The sequence below is a fragment of the Melospiza melodia genome, chromosome 26 (assembly GCF_035770615.1).
Source record: "Melospiza melodia melodia isolate bMelMel2 chromosome 26, bMelMel2.pri, whole genome shotgun sequence".
Classification (NCBI taxonomy): Eukaryota; Metazoa; Chordata; class Aves; order Passeriformes; family Passerellidae; genus Melospiza; species Melospiza melodia.
This window is the reverse complement of record NC_086219.1, coordinates 2319339-2343001: the sequence shown is the minus strand read 5'-3', so window position 1 is coordinate 2343001 and position 23663 is coordinate 2319339. Positions and strand designations below refer to the sequence as shown.

General features: G+C 49.0%; 1 protein-coding gene across 2 annotated transcripts in view; it reads right to left on the bottom strand.

Annotated features, from left to right (window-relative positions):
* Nucleotides 1-1365: 1365 nt before the first annotated feature.
* The window catches only part of SKI (SKI proto-oncogene), a 101622-nt gene continuing 79324 nt past the window's right edge, over nucleotides 1366-23663 (bottom strand). For both annotated transcript variants that reach the window (XM_063177182.1, XM_063177183.1), the window contains 6 exons: nucleotides 13126-13251; nucleotides 12530-12645; nucleotides 10770-11041; nucleotides 10091-10392; nucleotides 8102-8332; nucleotides 1366-6125 (listed from right to left, as the gene is read on the bottom strand). In XM_063177182.1, the coding sequence (XP_063033252.1) occupies nucleotides 5937-6125; nucleotides 8102-8332; nucleotides 10091-10392; nucleotides 10770-11041; nucleotides 12530-12645; nucleotides 13126-13251 (1236 nt within the window). In that variant the 3' untranslated portion in view covers nucleotides 1366-5936. The remainder of the gene's footprint in view (nucleotides 6126-8101; nucleotides 8333-10090; nucleotides 10393-10769; nucleotides 11042-12529; nucleotides 12646-13125; nucleotides 13252-23663) is intronic.

Sequence of the window (23663 nt, the reverse complement as noted above, 5' to 3'; positions counted from 1 at the left end):
TAATGAGGAATTTCCTCCTTTCTCCCCAAAATCCCTCAGGCCTCCCCCTGCTCTGTGTGTGTTGAGCTTCCCTGAGCTCCATCTGCCAGCCTGGGACCAGGGGCTGCTCACAGGACACTGGGAGGCACTGGGGAGCTCTGTTCATCCCCATTTGTGGGATTTTGTGGCTGTTCCTTTCAGCTGTGCCCCACACAAGGTTTGGATTTGCCACATGCACCCCATGTTTGGGTTTTTAGTGGAGTTTTCTGATGGCTGGGTAACACTAGCTCTTGAGTAAATCATGAAAAGTTTTTTTACTCCAGGCCTCAGGAAATTGGATTTTTATTTCTATTTCTATTTCTTTCAGCTACTTTGAGCTTGAGTCAGTTCAGCTTTCTTGGTTATTGAGCAGGTTCAGGTCTCATTCCTACTGTGACTCATTCCTAGTGTGTCTCATTCCTAGTAAACTGAAGTTATTTTGCCAGCAGAACCAGAATTTTCAAACCCAGTTAGTTACCCCTTACCCAGAAACACAAGACAGCTTGACTGGGCTTTACCAATCTGTGTTGTTGCATTCAGAGGTCCTTGGAGACAGAAAATAGAATTTTTCAGCCTCTGGTACCAAGCCTTATCAAGCCAGATCTAGTTTGCTGTTTAGTTTGGAACAGGGATGCCCTGCCAGGTCTCTCTGGGAAGGAACAGCAGCAGGAATGTTATCTGAACTTTTCATTTCAGGACCCCCAGCCCCAGCCAGGCTGTGCAGGAGGGAGGACAGGGATGTGTTGGGATCTGGGGCACAGGATCCCTCCCCAAGGATGTGCAGCTGCATTTGGGACACAAACCCACCCTTGGAAAGCTGGGTGAGTCTCAAATAAGAAGAGATTTATTTTTTTTAAGCTCTTTGCTCATTCTCCAGCTTTTCCACTGCTTTACAAAGGCATTTCAGAAATGTCCCAGAGCTGTGGAAATTCTGCAGCCACTTCTCAGAAAACCATGAGAGAATTATTCTGACATATGTTTCCATCTCCTGCTTTTTGCATTTTCCCCTCTTGTGTTTCTTTTTCTTTGACCTAGAACAAACTTCTCCATGCTTACAATTCTCACTATTCCAAAGAAATTTCACTGGAGTGTTGGATTTTCCCCACGCAGTGGAATGCTGTGATCCCAGTTAAATTCCAGTCTCCTTCCAGCAGCGTCCATGCTAAATGTTTTCATTATTTATTTATTATTTAAATGATTATATATTATTATTTATTAGCAATGTTTTGTGCTAAATGATGCCTCAGGGAGGGTCCTTCTCCTGGGCCCTCAGGAAATCAGGGACCAGGTGCTGTGGGAGCAGCACCTCAGCAAAGCACAGAGAACTCCAAAAACATCCCAGAGCTCTTTATTTTTTTCTGGACAAACAATTTTATTTTCGGTAATGCGTCTATACACTGTACATTCAGTCACTGTGGTATATAAGCATAGCTATTTTCATACATAATCTCATAAAGTCCTTTATTTTACAATATTATCTGCATCAGGGGGAGGGGATGTGGAAAAGGGGGTGGAAAAGGACTATCAAGGTACACAGCGAAATAGATAAATATGCCAAGCTTTTTTCTTATTTTTTTTTTAAATCAGGCATTTATAAACAAGAAAGCATACATTACTTACATAAAAATAGTTCTAGAATAGTAGAGTAAGTCATAATATTGTCATTAGCAGCAGCATAGGAGAGACCAGGATAACAAAAATGTGCTGAAATGCTATTGGCTATTATAAATGTAAAGATTTATTTTTCTTCAATTGAAAAAATGTCATTTCTGTGAGTTCTTTCAATTAAAAAAAAAAAAAAAAACCAAAACCAAAAAAACAAAACAACAACCAAGCCAAGAAAAAAACTTCTCTCTAAAACACATGGACTGCTGAGAGGGCAGAATGGAACAAAAACCAACCTTTTGGTAATAAAATACTTTACAGTGAAAATAAGGACAAATAAAATGCAAATGATGGAGAAAAGGTTATAACCCACATTGAAAACTTGCAAAAAGATTTTGTTTTGTTTTTTTCCTAACAGACAGCAAAGGTTCTTCTCAGTTAAAAACACAACTCATAAAACAAGACAACTACCAGGTAAGAAAGAGTTTTGAAAAAGTAAACACCATATACACTTATAATACAACAGTGTAAAATGAAAAAAAGTATTTACAAGTTGAATTTACTTTTAATGTTTTTTTTACATTGGCTAGTTCTGTTTGAAAAGCAGAATATTATGTATAGAGTTAGCTGCTCCATAGATATGAATGTTATTGCTGTTGGTTTTTTTTTTTCCCTTCGTTAAGTCTTCGTTCAGTAATAGAAACAAGGAGTAATTAAACTGAATATACAAGTAGTAATATATTTGTAGGTACAGGGAGAGTCAACAGCCTGTATGAAACACCTCTTCTCCCTTGGAACTTCTTAAAGGAAACTAAAGCACAGAGGATGGGGGGATGGAGGGGCAGCCCTGTCCCTGGGGATGCAGCAGGGAGCGGGGGCTGCAGGAAGGAGGGAAGGAAGGAGGGAATTCCACGGACCAGGCTCTCCCAGCTTTACTGAGGTGTTGCAGGCACAGGAGTGACCCCAGAGCTCCGAGCACCTTCACAGGGGGGGCTGCTCTGCAGAGCCCCTGGTGAGAATCGGCCCCTGGGGCTGGGACAGGCCCTGCTGATGGCTCTGGATTCCACAGCAATCCCTCACTCTGCAGGAACAACTCACCCGCTCTGCAGAGTGAGCTCTGATTGTTAAACACGGCCAGAAATGCCCAGCGCTTAAAGGCAGCCCTGCCAGCCCCTCCTGGCAGCGGCTGCTGCTGGACAGTGTTTGTTCCTGCTCTTCTTGCACCTTGTTTCTCGTCATGATTTTAAATATTAATTGATAGAAATGGCTTTTCACTCCCAAGGAGCAAATCCTGGGGAGTTTTGGGGTGGGCTCACTGCAGGTATGGCCCTGCATGGAGTGCTGGAGTGGGGCAGAGCAAAGCCCCACTGTAATTCTGCTTTGGAGTCTGTGCTGCCCTGGGACCCTTCACATGTGCAGCACAGTGAGGCTGCTTGGTGCTGATTGAACATTTTACTGTTCTGCTTCTTTCCTGCAGATTTCCTCCTTCAGAAGTGTGGGAGCCTCATGCCCAGTGAGTGACTGCATTTCCCTGGACACAAATGAAAAATCACGTTGTGCTCAGGTGAGTGGCTTTTCCTGGCAGACAACAGCTGGACATGGACATGTTGCTATTTTTTGGGGTTTATAAAGGGAGTGAAACCATCACAGATCAGGGGGAAAAACCCAAACAAGCAAAATTTCCAAAGCCAGGCTTCCATGAGCCACCACAGGAGCGGGGTCTGTTCTCTGTGTGGGTCCCAACACGGCAGTAAAGCAGAGCACAAGAGACTTGAAATGCACAAAAATGATCAGCTACAGCTACAGTTGTTTAGTTTCCCTTGAAGAAATAAGTGGATAATACAGATCTGGAAATCATAAGGCTGAGAACATTTTTCTGCATACTGCATAACAAAAGAACCCCTTTACATAAGACAGTAATAATGCCCATTAATGACTATATGGCAGAGTTTAATCCATGCATATGATTTAATAATCGCAGAAAAAAACATACAAAGAAAATAAAACCCCACATTAAAAAAAACAAAACAAAACAAAAACAAAACCTGCTCAAGCATAATCAAAATTCCTTTTGCATTGCACTTTAGAAGGAGAGCTGCACCTAGAGCCAGTCTCCAGTATCCCAAACACACAAGGGCCAACCCCTGTATCCACAGACAGGTTCAGGTCATTGACTTGGTGTGACTGTTTCTTGCTCCCAACAGTTTTACATTGTCTCAGAAATTCCACTCCTTTCATATTTCTTCTTTTTTGTACCTAAAACATATATATGAACTTCTTTGTTAATGCTCACAGTTACTATAATGGTTACTATAATGGTTTCAAGCAAACAGCTCTTGTTTAAAAAAAAAAAATCTCTCTAATGTACTGTAAGTAAATACCATAATTTTAGGATTGGAAGCCGCTTTCTGTCTACTGGGAAATAATTTTGAAGCTTACATAGTTTGCATTAATGTCCAAAAGCAAATAAAGATTACTGGAAATATGTTTCTTCTTTTAGAATAACTCTGGGTATGATGATGCATAGGGGGTTCTCCTTTTTTTCCTTTTTTTTTTTTTAATTTTATTATTATTCTTTAAGGTAAAAAAAGTGTCAGCATTGCCTAGAGAAGATGCTGAGAGGAAAAATGAGCTGGAAGGCACATCTGCAGCCCCAGATCACATTTTCAGTTGCTTGAGTGTGTCAGAGGTGAGTGTTTATGGGTGAAAATTAATTTTCTCCTGATCAGTAAAGCACCAGCTTTATTTGTTAAGCACTTTTGGGAGCATCTCTGCTGCTCCCCAGCTTGGGTCATACACAGCCACAAAACCAGGTTCTATCTGAACCAGCAGCACAGGGGGAATTCCTGCTCTGGGGACTCTGGACCTGCTGGATCCTCCTTTGCTTACAGGGATGCTGATGGGAGGTGTCAGTGGTGGCAGATTGGGTTCATGGTTTGCACAGCTGTTAGGGCAGAATCTCAAATGCTTGACATGTACATCTTAGAAACAGGGAATAAAATGTAGAGTAAGATTCTGACAAAGTGCAGGTTTAAAAAAAAAAAAAAAAATATATATATATATAAAAAACCTCAGCACCACCCCCAAGGCAGTGATGGTTTGCTGCATTGTATCCCGGGGCCGCGGCTTGGATCCCAAAATTAAAGTAATTTCTCTTTTTAAAAACAAAAAAAAGTTTTTTAAAAAAAGATGTAGGCTTATTCACAGCAGCAAAAATGTTGGTTTTCTGTTCTGTAGTATCCGACACTGCAACGTTGGACTCTCCTTGGGCACAGAAATCCTGACTGACAGTTCGGAATGGAAGCAGGGAAATACTGAATTCATGGTAAGATGGTGCAACAAGATGAGTTTTCCAGAAAACTGAAAGCTGAAGATTTCAGAATGACTTCAACACACAGATGTCTCTGCTTTGTTCCTCTACCAACTGATCATCCATTTCCTTCCTTTCTTCTTTCTCTCTTTCTTTTCCCAAGGCTGACGTGCTCCTGGGTGAAGTCTCTGAACACAGGGGGGTCTGTGGGGCTGGGCTGGGGCTCTCAACCCAAGCCCTGCTGCTCCCCTCATCCCCTGCACACTCCTGCAGCTTCCCTTCTTCCTGTGTCCAGGGCAGGAAATGGACATCATTCATTCTAAGGAAAAAAATCAACTTGGAAAAGCACTCTGAACTTCTCCTACGCCCACGTGACGGGATGGGACCGCGATGGCTTCTGAGATGGCTGGAAAACTGCTCCTGACATGGATGGCATCATCACCAAGAGGGGCTTCTGCACAAAGAATCCCAAAGCCTATAAAGTCATTAAAAATTGTGCATCGAAGGTTTTTTATTTTTTGTCTTTTTTTTTTTTTTTTGTTTTGCTTTTAAAGGTTCATTATAAAAATCTTGTTAATTTTTTTTAATACCAAGTCTGTGTAATGAATTCTTTTAAATAGCTTGTAAGAAAAGTCGGTTTGTTTTTAAATTCCAAAATGTTCCAACAGGCAGGAGAACACAAAGCCACTGCCGTGCTCACCTGGGACTCTGGGTTCAGCTGGACCACACTGCTTTGCTTAGAGTTTGCCAGTAGAAAATTTGCTGTGGACTTAAAAGTATTTTTGTTTACAAACACTTTGTGTTTTCTAGGCACAGTAAGATGTTGTGCTATATGGATTGGGAAAAAAAAGAGGCGGAATTCAGTGCTTCTGTTCTAGAGAGTAACAACATTTGCCTTCCAGCTACTGAGAATCCATATTCCTAAAGTGTGTGCCAGGACACCACTACTCACACGTGCACTCCCAGTCCCACTCTCTCCCTCCCTGTGCTGGGGGATGAGGGGTCAGTTCTCCATGGGGCTCGAGGTGCTCTCACTGCTGGGCTGGCTGCTGGCTTTGGGCCACAGCTGTTCCTGAAGTTCCTTGACCACCTTCTCCAGGTGCTCCCGCGCCTCCCGCTCGTGCAGGAGGTCGGCGCGGAGCTGCTCCCGGTCGGCCTCGGCGTGCTGCAGCTTCACCTGCAGGTCCTCGATCTGTGGGACAGACAGACAGACAGGGCTGTGGGACACGCACCTTGCACCGGGCAGGGGAGCAAACAATGTCTACTCCACACATAGGATTATCAAGATAGAGGTAAGGAAGGAATTCCCTGTTCCCTTTTTCCATATACTGCTGCAGGACAGTGCCTGCTTAGCTTTGAAACCTAAACATCTCCACTGACTCCAGCTCCAGAAAGGAAGGTAAAAACCAGAAGAGTTAAGAAACACTTCAAGAATTCTTTAGTGCAGCAGAACCTGGTCACTTCTTCAAGCATGGCTGTTGTTTCTTTAGGCAGTGACAGCAGCTCAGCAAAGCAAACCCCAGGTGCTGGCACAGGGGATTCACTTTCAGCTCTTTTACAACGATTGTTAATGGAAGTGACCAGAAAGGGCCTTGGCTGCTGATGGGCCAGGCCTCCCCAGCTATGGATTAAAGCCTGCAGTGTCCCCACTCTGCTCCCAGCAGCACCTGCAGCTGCCCTTGGCCTCCCTGACCTCCCTATTTGGTACTTTCTGACAAAAAAGGCAGAGAAAACCCCCAGGACCGGAAGGTGCAAGTACCAGAAACAGCACCCAGTGAGAAAGGAAATGCCAGCAGTCAGCAAAGATTGCCATTTAACAGGGAAGGGAAACCTCCCATGTTTTGGGCTAAAATGCAGGTAAACCTCCCCCATCCATGTTTGGATTTCAGTATCAAGGTAAGAAAAGGGAAGGTATAAACCACAGCTCCTCAATGGGCATTAAGCATCTAATACTTTAGGCCCAGAGGCATTTCCACCCTGGCCTGATGCTGTTTCTGTCAGAGCCTGTCTAGAGAACTGCGGTTTCCTCAAAAATAATTTGTGACCAACTTCCTCTTGCACCCCAAGCTGCAGCTACAAGGGTGTGTAAAGCTTTATTTTAAAATTTCTCAAGACTTAAGAACTTGACAGCCCTGAGCCCCCAGGCCAGCCCAGGCCGTGTTCAGCTGCCCTGGTGCTGCTCCCCAGGGCCCTGGGGAACGCCCAGCGCAGCAGCCCCAGGGAGGCTCTGTTTAGTCTGGACACCCCTTATCAGTGAGACATCCTGTGATGCTGAGAGGAAGCCCCACATCATTTCCTGCTCCTGGCCAGACTGTCTCAGCGGGAGCAGGCGGCCACTCCCCTTCCCCTTATCAGAGCCCTGGAGATTGTGAGCTTGGCTTCTGCTCTTCCCTCGTCCCTTAAAGCCACCACGCCAGGGACCTGCAGCTCCCACCTCCAGGAGCACCTGTGTCTCACCACAGCCTGCTCCAGCACTCCTGGAACTCCCTCTGCCGTGAGCTTTTCAGGGCTGAGTTAAACTATGTAAAGTATTTGAAGTACATATAAATACACACAAATTAAAGTTTGTTAAACAGAAGCTTTTGAGGACTATGAGGGAGCTAAAGGGGCACCTCTGTGGCAGGTGCATGGGATGAGGTTAAATTCAGGCTCCATTTTTTGCCCTCCTGCCCTCTGTTATGCCAGTCCCAGCTCAGGAGCAGGGTGGGTGCAGCAGGAGGGAGCTGAGGATCTGCCCCAGGCAGGGGAGAGAGCTGAGGAGCTGCCCCAGGCAGGGGAGGGAGCTGAGGAGCTGCCCCAGGCAGGGACAGCAGGAGGGGAAGCTGAGGAGCTGCCCCAGCCCTGCAGGGGACAGGAGGGAGCTGAGGAGCTGCCCCAGGCAGGGGAGGGAGCCCAGGAGCTGCCCCAGGCAGGGACAGCAGGAGGGGAAGCTGAGGAGCTGCTCCAGGCAGGGGAGGGAGCTGAGGATCTGCCCCAGCCCTGCAGGGGACAGCAGGAGGGAGCTGAGGAGCTGCTCCAGACAGGGGAGGGAGCTGAGGAGCTGCTCCAGACAGGGGACAGGAGGGAGCTGAGGAGCTGCCCCAGCCCTGCAGTGGACAGGAGGGAGCTGAGGAGCTGCCCCAGGCAGGGGAGGGAGCCCAGGAGCTGGCCCAGCCCTCAGGGCCTCACCTGTGCTGAGTACTTGGCCCGCAGCCGGCCGGCCTCGCAGCCCTTGTCGCACACGCGGATCTGCCGCGCCTGCTCCAGCTCCCGCTTCAGCCGGATCCGCGACTCGTTCGCCTCCTTCATCTTCTTCTCGTTCTCGGCCCGCAGGCGCTCGATCTCCTTCCGCAGGTTGCGCTTGGCCTCCGTCGCTTCCCTCAGCTTCTCCTTCTTGGCCACTCTGAGGAACTCCAGCTCCTGGACACAGAGGCAGGTGAGCAGTGAGTGTGAGGGAAGCCATCCAAGCCACGTTCCCACCTCCTGCTGCCTGTGACCGAGGCAGCCCGGGGCTAAACCCCGCTCTGAACTCTGCACGAGCCCTTCTCCTTTAAATCCTGTGGAGTTCCTGCACTCCAGCTACCCTGAAGCCCAGGATAACAAAAAGCTCAGCGCTACAGCCCCATTTTGCTTTGTCAAGCAGAATAGCTGCGACCATCTGGGCCTGAATAAAGATGAACTGCAGTTGGAGAGAGCTCCAGCACCAGCTCCACGTTCCAAAGCACCCGACTGCAGTGCCTGGGCTGGAGCTGAAGGCTCTGAAGATGCACAACGTGGAAAGTGCAGTTCTGAGTGTCCTTTGTGTATGGAAAAGCTCAACAGGACATCAGAAATCAGCTCCATTTTATCAAGCTCCCCTCAAAAATCCACTCAAGGGAAGGACAGAACACAAACTGTGTCTTTCCTAGCTCTGGGGTGCTGTAAGTGACTGGGGTGAGCCCCAAGACTCCTGACAACCAGCTCATGGACTGTTCTGTCACAAAAGCTGGGAAGCTCTAGGCTAAAACCTGAAGCTGAATGGGAACCATATTTTGCTCTGGGAACTATTACTCCCCCTGTCCAGGCTAGAAGCTGCTGCCTTGGAATCTCAAACCCATGAGGGAACCATTAATTTCATGGATAATGATAAGGAACCTTCAAGGAACAAAGGAAGAAACCCCTAAGTTGTTAAAATACATGTTCACAGCAAGCACAGAGATGTGGCTCACATTTCCTAAAGGGTTAAATCAGAAACTAAAGATCTATTTTTTCCCCCAGAAGCAGCATTTCCTCCCTGCCCGAGTCAAACCCTCCAGCCCTGCTTGCTGTGAAGTTGCACTGCAGGGTCATGGGAAATTCACTCTTTTGACAATCTCACTTCCCAGCCAGGCTGGAAGTTAGCTTGGCCATGCCTCTGGAAATACACACAGAGCCCCTGGAAGTACACACACACACACATTATGCATAAATGTTTACTTTTAAATACATAAAACATAGATATTGCTCAGGGTAACTAAAAAAGAGAGCATCACTGCAGGTTTTGTGTCTCAAACCAGGCCCTTATTTACTCCATCCCATGGATTCCAGCCCCAGCTTGGGAACAGCTCCACACCAAGTATTCAAAGAGGACACACAAATCTAAGCTGGCTCCCCCTTCTTTTCTCTGCACTCTTTTCACCCCAGCTCAAATAAAAGGCAGTTCCCCCATCACTGAGCTCAGCCCTGACCTGTGCAGCCCTGCCTGACCATGGACACACTGATGGATCCAGGAATTCCAGAAATAAGGAGCTGCTTCCCTGCCTGAAGCTCAGCAGTGGGATGCCTGACAAAGCCCTTACTTCAGCTGTGGCCGTGTCCCAGGAACACCCTCCCTCACAGAGCCTTTAAAACTCCAGCTAAAGCCTCCAGAAATGTTTCCTGTTCAGTGAAATGAAAACAAAATAAACTCTGCTGGACTAGAAGATTTTTTCAGTAATGAAAAGATGTTGATTTTGGTAACCATGGATTTATAACCCAAGGAAAAACAGGTGGCAAGCTTAAAAACATAAGATTGGTTCCTGTGCTTTGGATTCCCGGCTGGATTTACAAACAGAGCCCCAGCAAAGGCTGTTGCTATTTGGGAAAAATGAGGCAATTCCTTTTTCAGAGCTGCCTGCTGGGCTGTACCTGGCAGGGCAGGGCAGGGCAGGGCAGCCTCACCTGGTGCAGGCTGCGCTTGGCCTGCAGGGCCGCGTTCAGCTTCTCCTCCTGCTTCACCCTCATCTTCACCACCTCGTGCAGGAACTTCTCTTTGGCTTCTTTGGTGTCCAGGCCACTGTCCAGGGCCTGCCTGAGGTGCTCCAGCTCAGCCTCCAGCCCGCTGCTGTGGGGGTCAGGGTGTGCAGCCACCTCGTAGGAGCTGTTGACGGGGGCTGGGGGCTGCATCCCAGGGGAGCTCATGTCCTTGGCAGAGCTGGAGGAGGTGAAGGATGGGGAGGAGAGCGAGGATAAGGAGGAGGTGACTGGAAAAAAGGAACATTGAAAATTAATTTTAAAATGTCAATAATTAAGACATAATTATATACAGCTCGTATATATATTATACAGCTCCAAATGTGCTGAGGCCCTTTTGTACAGAGACACTTGATAATCAATTTTAAATAGGAAAGGAAATTAAAAACCTGCTCATTTTATACTTTGATACTTGAAAAATGATGAAAATGCAAACTTGACTTAAGGGACTGAGTTCAATTTGTTTGAACTGTGACTGCACAACTCACATCACAAAGGTACCATGGAGGCACTGGGCTCCCACAATTCCATTTAAACCCCACAGAAACTGCACAGGAACCCCTGCAAAAACCCAACCCAAACAAAGGCAGCCACAGGTGTCACTTACACTCTTCCCTGGTTTCTACTTCAATCTCTGCTTCCGACTCCTTGTCCTCCTCGGGGGCCGTGCTGGCCGCGGTGCTGGCGGCGCTGGCGGCGGCCTCGGGGCCGGCCGAGTGCTCGGGGCCGTGTCTCCTCTTCCTGGGCTGCCCCGGCCCCTCGCTGCCCCGGGACACCACCGTGGCACAGGGGGGGTTGCTCACCATCTTCTGCTGGGCTGGAGGGGCCAGCGCCACGTTGGGCGCCACGGCGCTCTCAAAGCTCTTGTAGGAGTAAAAGCTGCGTTGGGGGAGAAAAGGGTCACAGTCCTGGCTTTGGGGGCTTCCCAATCCAGAGTTACACTGCAAACACCCACAGTGAATCCCACTGATTCCACCAGCTGAGAACCTGCCCGTGGCACTGCTCAGTGTTTTAGTCCCTCGTTAAACCCAGGGATTAAACCCCACATATCCTAAGAGCACCAAGGAGATGAGACCTCCCAGAGCCTAAAAGCCCCAAAGCTGCTTCCTCTGCTCCTCATGGTGCTGCTGTTTCAACCAACTGCACAGCTGGACTTTCATCTATCCATAAATGTTCTGTAAACTCAAACCAGCACTTCCTTAAGGAAAACCATGGAGTGGAAAAGCATCTTCTTGTGCCTCTGATTCTGACACACACCTGAGTGTTCATGTGTAAAACCACAGGTACAACAACCAACAAACCTTTGGTTAAACCTTGGTGTTAAACAGGAGCATTAACATGACATCAAATACAGGGAATTTTGCAAAAAGCAAAGCAAAGACTTTGCAACTTCAATTTAGCACCTACAACTTGATGTGGTATCAGTTAAAATTTCTCCTGGAGCTGTTGTAGATGGGCTTTATCCAATACTGAAATCAGCCAGGTTTCTCATAGGGATACCAAGGACACTTCCACCAATTCTCTCCCTACCTAGTTTAAAAATTAGGATATGCTGATAGGCTTTTTCCCTTTTACTTTCCTTTTTTTAAACCACAGCTTCTAAGAAACTTATTCATAAGGGCAGCACAATATGTTCTCCATAATATTCCCTAAAAACACCTGGTCACTTAAGTCAAACTTTCCAAAGAAATCATCACCCTCAGGCAGAAACCTGGCTTGGAGCTTTTCAGACTGCCCAGCTCCAGTCTGGCACAGGGATGTTGAACTGCCCTGACACTTTGTGCTCTCAGTGTGACACCAAGGTCCCACCTGCTGGGGGTGACTCACTCAGGGCTGCTGCTGGCCTCGGTGTCTGGATAGATCTGACAGGCTGAGGAGCCAGGAACCCCCAGGGCCAGGGCACACAGAGGGGATGGGGAAACCTCTGAGAGCCAGGAACCCCCAGGGCACACAGAGGGGATGGGGAAACCTCTGAGGAGCCAGGAACCCCCAGGGCCAGGGCACACAGAGGGGATGGGGAAATCTCTGCTGCCCTTTGGCCTCCCTGGCACGGTGGGGAGGGAGAGGCTGGAGCTGGGCTGGGACAGGAGCTGGTACCAGGGACAGGGGCCTGGCAGTGGCTGCACCTCCCTGACTCTGCCCAGGACCTTCAGTGACTGCACCCCAAGTGTCCACCCCATCTCAGCAGCCTCCACCTGACACTTCCATGGCAGGTGCCACCTTTAACCCTTCACACACACACAAACCAGCGACGCTTTTTGCGTTTCCTTTCTGCAAACAAAACCCTGCAGCTGCAAATGCCCTGAGTGAGCACGGGGACAAAGCCAGGGGCAGCTGGCACCCCCTGTGCTGTCCCTGTGTCCCTACCTGTCCCGGATGAGGGCGGGCAGGTGGCTGGAGAGCTCCTTCTCGCTGGCTGACACCGCGGGGGACCAGGGCCGGAAGGCGGAGAGGCGCTGCCGCGGGTGCACGCAGCCGATGCTCTGGGGACAGACACGACATCGGTGACCCCAAAAACCTCTGAGAGCATCGACCCCCCCAGAGGGGACCTGGGGCTGCCCAGGCCACCCTCAGTCATCCCCACAGCTGCTCCCCACTGGCCACGACCTCCTTGCTCAGGGGTTCTGCTGGCCAACGAGCTCCGTGCAGTTTGGAGGGATCACAAAGAGCTACAAACCCACACAAAGAGCCACAAACAAATCCTGAGCCTTGCAGAGTTCCTGTACCTCAAAGGCACAAGGGAATTCCTGACTTCCCTGGCACAATCCAGGTCAATGAGCACTGGAGGGTGACAAGGAATCTGGGGGGACTGTGTAGCTCAATGCTGACTAGGGAAAGGATGGAAATGTTACTAATTTAGAAACCCTGGGCATGTTCTTTCCCTCATTTTCTCCTCTGGTCTCAGAAGAGTGATGCTTTGTGCCAATTTGATCTCTCTTGATGACAAAATATTCAACAATCACCTTATTAGATGAACTGGATAAGGACCGTAACCAACTGGACTGTTTTTCCTTCTCAGAAGAAGCTGGAGATTGGGAAGCAGAGTCATCTATTTTGGGCTTTTTGGAAGCAGGGGGATCTGAAGAGACCTGAAACAAAAGCAGGAAAAATCAAAGTCAGATTCCTCATTTTGCAATCAGCTTAGAAACAAGTTATAAAGCAAAAGCAAATTTTGTCATTTAGAAGGAAGAAACTCTGGGTGTTTTTCTTCTTTTCTCAAATGCAAGGCCAAACAAAGGAGTGCAAACAAGGGGCAGACACAGACTGTGACATAACACACTCCACTCCTCCATGGGAGACACTGGGGTCAGGTGTGCATGGCACAGCAGAGATGGGCAGTGATCAAAGGGAGACACTGCTCCAAGCTGAGGAGAACTATCAGCTTTTTATGAATTGTGCATGCAGAAAGGTAAGTTTAATGTGGTTGCTGAACTGGAAAGATTATTTTAAACGAGAACAGAACAGACTTTGTTATTCTGTTTGCAGTGGTTGTTATGCCGATGACTTCACTACCCCACAGCTGCAGTGGATTCTGGGGGTGCTGCCAAGAGCTGCTTTGCCTTTTCCACAAGTGGCTCAGCTTGGCCCATAAATCATCCTCAAGCATAAGAAAGCCCTTTGGCAAGCAAAATCCCTTTCCTTCAACACTGTGAAGGAATAAAATTCCTATAGTCCCAGCGTGGCTTGCAAAAAAATTGGTAACTACTGGTTTAACTGGTGCACTGGGGATACCAGCTTGAAGGGCTGCCAGTACAAACACCTCTCACAGCAGGGAGGGAGAAGGTTCTGGACCTTGTGCTGCATCACGACCAGAAACAATAAAAGAAACATCCCAGCCCTGTTTCTGTTCCTTTTTGGTTTTTTTTGCAGTTCTCCACCTTTCCCCGTTCCCACTCAGCCTGGCTCCCAGAAGGGTGGCACAGCCACCCTGCAGTCATTAATAATTGCTCATATTTGCATTTATTTGTCTCATCACTGTGATTTTTGTGGGCAAACAAGTGTTGATCCAGGTGTGTCTGGGGTGGCAATAACCTGGGAGCCTGAAATGCTCCAGCCCAGTGACAGGAAGGACCTCATTTGCCAATGTCCTGTGCTCTGAAAATCAGTCCCCTCAAGGCACCTTCAGCTGGGAACTCAGAGAGTGCTCCTCCAGCTGCCGCTGAGCCCTGAGCCCTGTGATTTAAATGATTTACCTGAAAAGCACCTGCAGAATTGTCCAAGTGCTCCCCAAGAGCTCTCTGACTGCACCCCATCAGTGCCCAGATCAGGAGGGAGTGACACCCTCAGCCCATGCAGAGCCTGCTGATCCCACGGGAGCAGGGCAGAGCCCTGTGTGCCCTGGCAGCCCATCTGGCATTGCCCTGTGTGCCCTGCCAGCCCAGAGTGCCCAGCAGGGCTCAGCACAGCATTCCCTGGCACGGGGAGCCTGGGGCAGCTTTCCATGCACAGCAGATGAGGGAGGATGACATGGGAGGGCTGTGGGGGTGTGTGTGCAACCCCCAGGACAAAATTAGCCCGTGCCAGTGCCAAATTCCAGCTCCATGGGATTTGCAGCAGATTCTCTGGGCACAGCTTCAGGCTTCCCCAGGGCTGCCCAGCCAGGGCACGGGCCCTCCCCTCACACCCAGCTAGGAAAGGGCATTCCTGGGCCCTTCTCTAGAAAACACAGCACAAAGCACTGGGAGAGATTTGGTTTTGCTGGGGAGATGCTGCTGTGCAGAGTCAGTGACTGCATGGGAAAGGCATTTGGCAGGGCCTGCTGATCCCAGCCCATCCACCGGGGACGCGGAGCCGTGTGGGGAGGGGACCCGGCCTGCAGGCTGGGGAGGAAGGGGGGCTTGGAATGGAAAAGGCAACAGGTGGCAAGACTCAGCATGGAACCCGTCCCTCCCTCCCCCCGTCCGTCCGTCTGTCCGTCCGTCCTGAACATTCTGTCCAGGCAGGAGCAGGAGCAGGAGCAGGACAGGCCCCGGGCTGGGCCCAGAGCAGCCCCCCAGCACCCCCAGCTCTGGGAATGGGGAGCAGGGACAGTCCTAGACGGGCTGGGGAGATGGCATAGCAGAATGATCTCGTTTGCATTTTTTAAGGAATTCTCTCAATCTCTCTCCACTGTCCCCCTTCTTTCACCTTCAGGGCTGACCCCAGGACAGGAGGGGCTGAGCACCCCTGGGAAATGCTGCCCCAATTCCATGTCCAGGAGCTGATCTGGAAACATGGGGTGCACTGGAAACAAGCAGCAAAGGAGGGGTGCACACAGGGAAACCAGGGCTGTGCTCCCCCAGAGGAGGTGCTGGGGTTTTCCTGCCCTGGAATCATCTCCCACCCCAGCACTCCGGGGAGCCCAGAGCTGGAGCAGCACCCCGGGCACTCAGGGTGCTGTGAGCGGGGTTTGGAGCTGCTGTGCTCACTGCTCCAACCCCTGTCCCACCTGCATTCCACGGATCATTCCATGTTCGAGGCAGAATTGCCTCTTGGCAGATGCTTTAAAAAACCCACCTTGGATTTAGGTTTCACTTTAACAAGGTAAAAATGCACCAATTCCAGCAGTTTCTACTACAGGGAGAGACTCAGTGGAACAAGGCAGACACTGAGCACCAAATCTGCTCTCCCTGTGACTCAGCCATTACATCCCACTGCAGGACACATTCCAGGCACCAAATACCCCACTCTGACACTTCCAGCCCAGCCACAGCAGCCAACAAACCTTGGGACCGCTTCAAATGGGGATGGTTTGATTTCATTTCTTCCTCTGTGCCAAATAATGAAACACACACCAAGTTGCAAAAGAAATACTAAAAATCTGATCTAGCTTTTTTGCCATCTTCATAAACGATTTATGGAACACTCAAACAAAAACTCCAAAAGACTGAAATAAATATTTCCTTATTTCCTATTCATTTTTATTTCCATTGGAGGCAATTTAATAATCTGCTGTCAAATGGGCTTTGTGCTGGACACAGCCACTTGTTAATAAACATTTTCTCCAATCCACAGATGGAACAAACTTCAGGATACAAAGTGGGCCCAGAAATGCTTACATGAAGCATTTACTTAAGCTGTGGGACTGTTGGTTTCTGAAGAAAATTTTAGGGGAAAAATAGATACAGAAAGATTTATACAGTCACTAAAAAAAGCTTTCAGAGGTGCATTCCAAAGGGAAATTTGGGCCTGTGAACTTTGCCAGCCATTTTAAGGCAAACCGAAATGAGGCGGCTCAGCTTGGCCTGCAGCCAGCCAGGGCCACATTTGACATGTCAGATCAAATTTTCTACTTCAATTAAATATTACTGTAACAAACCACGAGACCAGTGGAAAGAATTTTTGACCCTCTCCTTCTCAGGAAGACAAACCTTCCCTGGAGCTCAGCACCAGGAGCAGAACCAGCAGCTGCAGGTCAGGCACCTCAACAACACCTTTTGCTACAAATGCAATGGAAAATGAGCCCAGAAATAATCTTATATTTGAAGATGTGGGAGTGCTCACAGGTATGATTCTGGGTGTCCTAGTGTCTACCAAAATACATTTCCTGAATAATTCACTTTTATTTCCCCTGCTGTATCCCAGTGTCACACATCTGGACTGAGCAAAGGCTTTTGCTCCCTCCTCATCCTTTGCTACTCTGCCCCAAACCCACAACATGTGGTACTGAGAACTGGGCTGCTTTTGCCTTGTTAAGGATGAAAACATCAACAAATGGAAAACACTTAGGAGGCCTCCATACCTCTGAAGTTTTAGCTGGGAAATGTACCTGCAAAAATCAGCCCATGCTCCAAATCCTCCCCTACCCTGTGCTGATAAAACCTCCCCAAACTGGGTCTGAGCTGGGCAATAAATCCCAAATCCTGGTTAAAGACAGAGCTGTGGTAAAGCAGGGCAGTGGCACAGGTTTGTCTGAGCTGGTCGCCCTCCCCAGCCAGGTGTGGCTGCACTTTGTGCTGCGTCCCCTGGGGAATCCATCCCTTGGCTCATCCCCTCCTTCAGAACAGGGCTGGGAAATGTGGGCCCTGAATTTCCTTTATTCCTTTAAAAATAAAAGATTTCATGTCCCCAAAGCTACTGAGCTATCTCAACCCAGAGAAATCTGCAAAATTAATTGGCAAAATACTGCAAGGCTGCAGAATTCCATTTCGTATCCTTAAGGCAGGTGGAGATCAGAAACAATTGCACTGCAAAACCCAGCTGGAAAGGCAGGGACAAGCAGAGAAAATACAAAAATGGGCTGTGAATGTGCAGCGTCCTCTCCCTGCGCCGTTGTCACCCGGGCTCAGACAGCCACAGCCCAGCCCGGGTGGGGCTTCCTGTCCCTGCCTGGGCACGGAGGCTCCGCCGCGTTCCCAGCAGGGCAGAACCCCCGGGCTGGGCTGCGAACCCCGAGAGAGCCCGGCAGGCCCTGCTGAGGGAACGGGCCCGACAGCCCGGGGTGAAACACAGCCCAGCAGCCCTGAGCCAACAGGGGGAAACAGGCCCGACAGCCCCGGGTGAAACACAGCCCAGCAGCCCTGGGCCAACGGGGGGAACGGGCCCGACAGCTCCGGGTGAAACAGCACAGCAGCCCTGAGCCCACAGGGGGGAACGGGCCCGACAGCCCGGGGTGAAACACAGCCCAGCAGCCCTGAGCCCACAGGGGGGAACAGGCCCGACAGCCCCGGGTGAAACACAGCCCAGCAGCCCTGAGCCCACAGGGGGGAACGGGCCCGACAGCCCCGGGTGAAACACAGCCCAGCAGCCCTGAGCCCACAGGGGGGAACAGGCCCGACAGCCCCGGGTGAAACACAGCCCAGCAGCCCTGGGCCAACGGGGGGAACGGGCCCAACAGCCCCGGGTGAAACACAGCACAGCAGCCCTGGGCCAACAGGGAGCCCCCAGCAGCACAGATCTGTGGATTTTGTGGTGCTCTGAACTGCAGAAAACATCTGAGCAAGCAGTGTCTGAGCCTGTTCCTGCTCCACAAAGGGCACGGTGAGAAATGCAAGTGGAAGTGAGAAAGAGAATTTCCAGGGTCTGTTCTGGGTGGCTTTCCTGGGTCACTTGGTGAGCACAGAGCAGTCACAGCCAGCTGAGCAGCAGACACAGGATGGGAACACCACTGACCCATTTTGAAAGGCTGCCATGGCATTTATCTCCTGCTTTTCCTTGGAACAGAAGGATGCAGAGTTTTATTTTAAGCCCAGGGAAGTGCTGGCTCTGAGTGGCCACTCCTCCTCCCAGGACATTTTTCAGGCTCCTGCTGGCACAGGGATTAAGAAGTTTCCCAGTTGTGTAAATGGCATTTCAGAAGGAATGCTCCTTGACCAGTGACAAGGATTCAAATCTGCTTCTGGAGGTTACTGAGACCACAATTCCCACACCTGTGAGCTGAACTTGGAATTTTCCACGTGCTGCTCTCACAAATCACAGCCCTGAGTCTCCCTAAGAGCCACATGAGAAGGGAGAGGGCTCTGACAGATTCTTTCAAATTTCCAGTTAAACTCAAATTTGAAAATGCCCACTGGAGGTTCTGCCATGTGGGAAAAGGGCCCTTTATCCACATCCTTTAAGCCTCCAGGAGCACGTTGCCCATGGCCAGAACACTTCTTGCTAAAGCCTCTTTGTGACGTGCTCCAGAAGTGATTAATAAGGTATTAGAGCTCTTTGTAAGGACTGCACTTTCACGTGGATTAGAGGAATAAATATATTCAGGTACAGATTGAAAGCTGGGGAGGGTTGTCTCCATAATAAAAAAAGCTAAAAATAAAGCTGTGCCACGGAGCTCTAAGAAGATTTACTGCTTGTCTACTGGAGATATTTAAAAGAGAAAAACCTACCACACTGCAGTGTCAGTTCCAGGGAGCGTATGGAGCATTTGTTTTATTTTTCTTTCTTTTTTTTTTTTACAATTTTGGTTTCATTGGGCAGGAATCCAGACTTTTTTCCATCTTCCCTTTTTTTGCTGCTCTGGTGGAAGCACAAGGACTCCTTTTCCCCTGTCATTTTGGGATGTGTGATTATGGCAAGTATTTGCTTTCTATTCCTGCCTTGCCAGCACACCCAGGGTGTCCCCCAGGGGTGGCCTGGGGGGAATCTGCACCAGCCAAAGCTGCCAGGCACAGGGGGGAAGGAGCTGTGCAAAAATGCCCCCTGCTCTCCCTGTCCCAGGGTTCTGTGTCCTCCCTGGCTCTGCACAGGGCTGATTTTCCATGCAAACACCTCCCCAGCTGGGCTGGAAGAACTGGATAGGAGAGGAGATGGTTTGGTCATGTTGGCAGCATTGGGAGATTCACCTAAAAAAACCTGGGAAATGAGTTTTTCTCACACCTGTGCAAAAAATCTTTAATTTCTATGGAAACATCTCCAGAATTTACCACAGCACAAGTGAAAAGGGACTGGGCTCTTTTATTTCAGACAGTGTAAAGTCCTGCAAGTACCCTTTGATGAATTCATTGTGTAAAGGCAAATTTAAATTATTTTCTAGAACACTCTACATAGCCCCTGGCATAAGTCATCATCCATTTTCAAAGCTTCTTGGCTAGCACAAAAGAAAGAAAAAAACCCCTTTTCTCTCCTGTCTCAACATTTCTTTCCTTTTATTCCTTTAGCACAAAAATTAGGCCAGATGACATCTGCTGATTGAACACAAGGCATTGCTAGCAGGCTGTGCTCCAGCAAACCCTGCAAGCACCTCCCAGGCACACCCAGAGCCACAAACTTCAGCCTCAGATGAGGCAGAAGAGGCAAATCCCTCCTAATCCTCACCCCCTGCTGAAGCTGCTGGGATTCTTTGGGCCACTGCAATTTAGGAACTTTTCCCCAAGTTCCATGAGGCTTGGACATGATGAAGATTCTACCTGGAAACCTGCACTGATAAAAAATGCTCAGCCAGCTCACCTGGCTGTTTAACCCCTGATCTCTACAATGACGCTTTTAATTTATTGTTCTCCTGCTACATCCATCTTTGATATAAATATGGATCTATAAATCAACTCTTCAAATCTTCTACTAATAATGACTTCTTAATAGCCATCCTCTTGGTCCTAAAATTCTATAGTAGTTGCTCACAAAATCAGTATTTCCCATTCAGAGTGATTCTGATTCCTGCAGAAATCCCAGAGAACACAGAGCACAACCCCATCGTGGGGTGAGACCCTCAGCCCAGATGGGAACGCTGAAATAAGCCAGAATAAAAAGGAAAAGCCATGTGAGAATGTGGGTACCTCAGTGTTAATAAATCCCTCCAATGAAGCACCCCTGATTTGTTGATTTTTCTGGTTAAAATCCCTCTGCAAAGAGCTGATCATTTGTTACACGATGTCCTTGCCTTTTCCCTCTTGGCTGATGCACCTGGAAGCCTTTTCCACTGGCTAAGAGGCTGTTTTGCCTTTCCTTTAGTGGAAACTAAAAGTTACAGCTTGAAAAGAATTCCCTGCCCTGTGGCTGGAATCAGAACAAAACAGCTGAAATCGCCTTGCCCCGGGCAGGGCAGGGGGCTGAGCTCAGGGCAGGGCCCCTTTTCCTCTGGTGCTTTCTGGCAGCAGCTCCAGGGGTGCCCTGACAGGAGCAGGGCAAGCAGAGTGACCAGGGGAGGGAATGTGGCCAGGGACCTGTGCTGCACACACAGGGAGGGCTGGCCCACAGAACACTTCTGGAGCTGGGAAAGAACCAAGTGATGCCATCAGGGTCAGCCAGGAAAAGCAGAATTCCCTCTGTGCCCAGTTTGTGGGCTCACAGTGCTGGCAATTAAAAAGCCCTTTGTGAACAGAATTTTCTCCCCACATTTTCTCTGCCATGCAGGCAGGCTCTGCTGCTGTTACTGACTCAGGTTCCAGCTCCATCTGCTCCTGGGCTGTGGGGACAAGTCCACTCTGCCAGCCAGAACCTCAGTTTGGTCTCCAGTGTTACATAAAAGGAGCAGCATTCCCCTTGTGACTTCCACTAACTCCAGCACAGTTTAGGAAGCCAAGAGAGGAGAGAGGGAGCTGTAAAACTGATAAAACTGATGAGGTTTTGATGCTTCTCTTCTCTATGGTACTTCTTGATACTTCTCAAACTTCTCGGTGATACCTGGGGATGGAGCTGCCAAGCTGATCTGGGTGTCCCCAAGTCCCCTGGGGCACAGAATCTGCCCTGCAGAGCCACCAGCACCCAACCTTTTTAATTCTGGGAGGAAAAGCAAACAGCACAGAGAAAACCAAGTCAGTGCCCAGCCTTGAACAATTCTCCCAGTCCAGCTGGAGAATTCACTGTCAGCCCTCACCCTAACGTGGCGTTGGTGCCAGGCTGGCTCTCCTGGGCTGGCACACGTGTGTGAGTGTGTGACACTGCTGCTGAGGGCAGGGCCAGCACCCTGCCAGCCTAAGCTGGGACAGGAGCCTGAGAACATCCCCAGGAATGACCTCAGAGGCTGAGGAGCCACTGGAGCACAGCAAGCACAGCACCCCTGCCTGCCCTGGGCACACTCACCTGCAGTATTTACATTATTTCCTGCATCCCACTGCAGGAAAATCCATTTTAGCATTTTAGCAGCACATCTGGGTCATACAGAATAAAAACTGTGCAAAACAATTGGGATCCTCAGGCTGCACAAAGGCAGCACTGCCCTACATTTATTTTTCACTGAATTTCATTTATTTGAGATGACCACAGGGAAAGCTCAGAGCATTCTGTGTGCAATGACAGACACAGAGCCAGCACAGTGAGGTGGAGGGAAACACCTGCAATTACCTCCAACACCTTCACAAGTCACTGTAACATCACCACAGAATCTGAATTTTCTGCTCCACCCAGCGCCCAATGCAGTTTTTAAACCCAAGCCTGCTTTACATAAATATCAGTGAAAGTCAATACATAGGCCATGGATTAATAGTCACAAATCCTATTAAGGTTGCAAGGCAGAGCCATGGAAAACCCCCAGTCCCAGTGGGAAAAGAAACAGAGCAAGCCCTCAGATCCCAAAACCTCACACCTTGAGTCCTTCTATCAGAAGATGACTCAAGAAGAGGAGCAACCATACAGTTATAGATATTTTAGGTAATTAAGATAACTATTTTTAAGTTATAGGTATTTCAGCCAATCCCTTTAAGTTCCTGAGCAAATTTAATATCCTCCAAAGGAACTCAGTTTTCAGTCAAGCCCTGCAAGAACACACTGAGCAACTTCTCCACACTCACAAGAGAGGGAAAACCTAAATTCTCTGCTTCCAGAATGTTTTGAGAGCTGCAGACAGGCAGATGCTTCCCTGAGCAGCAGACAAGCTCGGTGCTCTGCAGTTCCAGGAAAGGCACAAGCAGCTCATCCACTTTAAGGCACATTTATTACTCCTGAACCTCCCAGAGCTCCCAGGATAAAGGCAGACAACCAATTACAGTCTTAGACTTCCAAAGCTCATTTTGCTGCCTTTAGAAATAAGCATCACATGCTCCTTCCACCAGACAGGGAGTTAAGGAGGGTTAGGGGTGGTTTAGGAGGGGAGGAAGGAGGAGGAGGAGGAGGATGAATGAAGGAGAGGAGAGAACCCTTGAGTTTGCTCTTTGAGTTTGCTCTTTTTGCCAAAGCAGCTCTGCTGTGTCAGGAAGGGTTTGCTTTGGAGGAACCTTCCATGTTCCAGTGAGTGATTTGTCTAATCAGAATTAATTTCAGCCACAACACTGGGGTGACGCACTCAGAAAAGGATTTTTATCCTTTGGTCACCTTGAGAAAAGAGAAACACTTCCAACAGTCACCAAAAATTTAAAATAACTGAGCAAAACCACCTGGTAGGATTGCTGGGGTGTCCTGTGCAGGACCAGCAGTTGGACTTGGATGATTTTTTTGGGTCCCTTCCAGCTCAGGATATTCTGTAAAAATATTATCCCTACACTGGGATGTTCAACATGAACCCCATCACTGCAGAAGAAGCCTTTAGCACATTGTCTTGTCCAATAAACAGAATTTTGACAAAAATCCCACCCGTTTCTCTCCTTTTTCCCAACATAAATTCACCTTTTGACTACAGGTAAGAGGAAATGCCCCATGTGGGTGAATATGGAGAGAGAAAGACACAACATTTCAAAAAACCTACTTTGTGTAACATCAGATGAGGCAGCAAAAGATAATTTGAAGGGAGAAATGGAAGGGGAATAGGATGGGCAGGAGGGGGAATCTGGGACACTCCAAGAAGGCTCTGAGTTCTTGTATAACAGGAGAGATTTGGAGCCTTTAGGGGAGAAGTGGCTGAGCAGTGCTGAGAGCAGCGTGACTGCTCAGCCACATGGGCTGTGTCTGCTACAACTCTATTAATAGGAGAGCAGAGAGGGAGCTTTCACTGTGCACAGCCCCCAGCAAAACCCCTCCTTTCCCTCCCCACTGCATCCCCCTGATGGCCACAGTGACAATGTGGGGCTCAGAATGCCCAGAGCCCCCAAAGGGCTCCAGTGCCCCCAAACCAAACCCATCCACTGAGGGCCCCCAGGGCACTGCCTGGCCCCAGCTCATCCTCACCGAGCACCCAAAGCTCTGTTTGCCTCTGGTCAGAATTAACAGGCTTTAA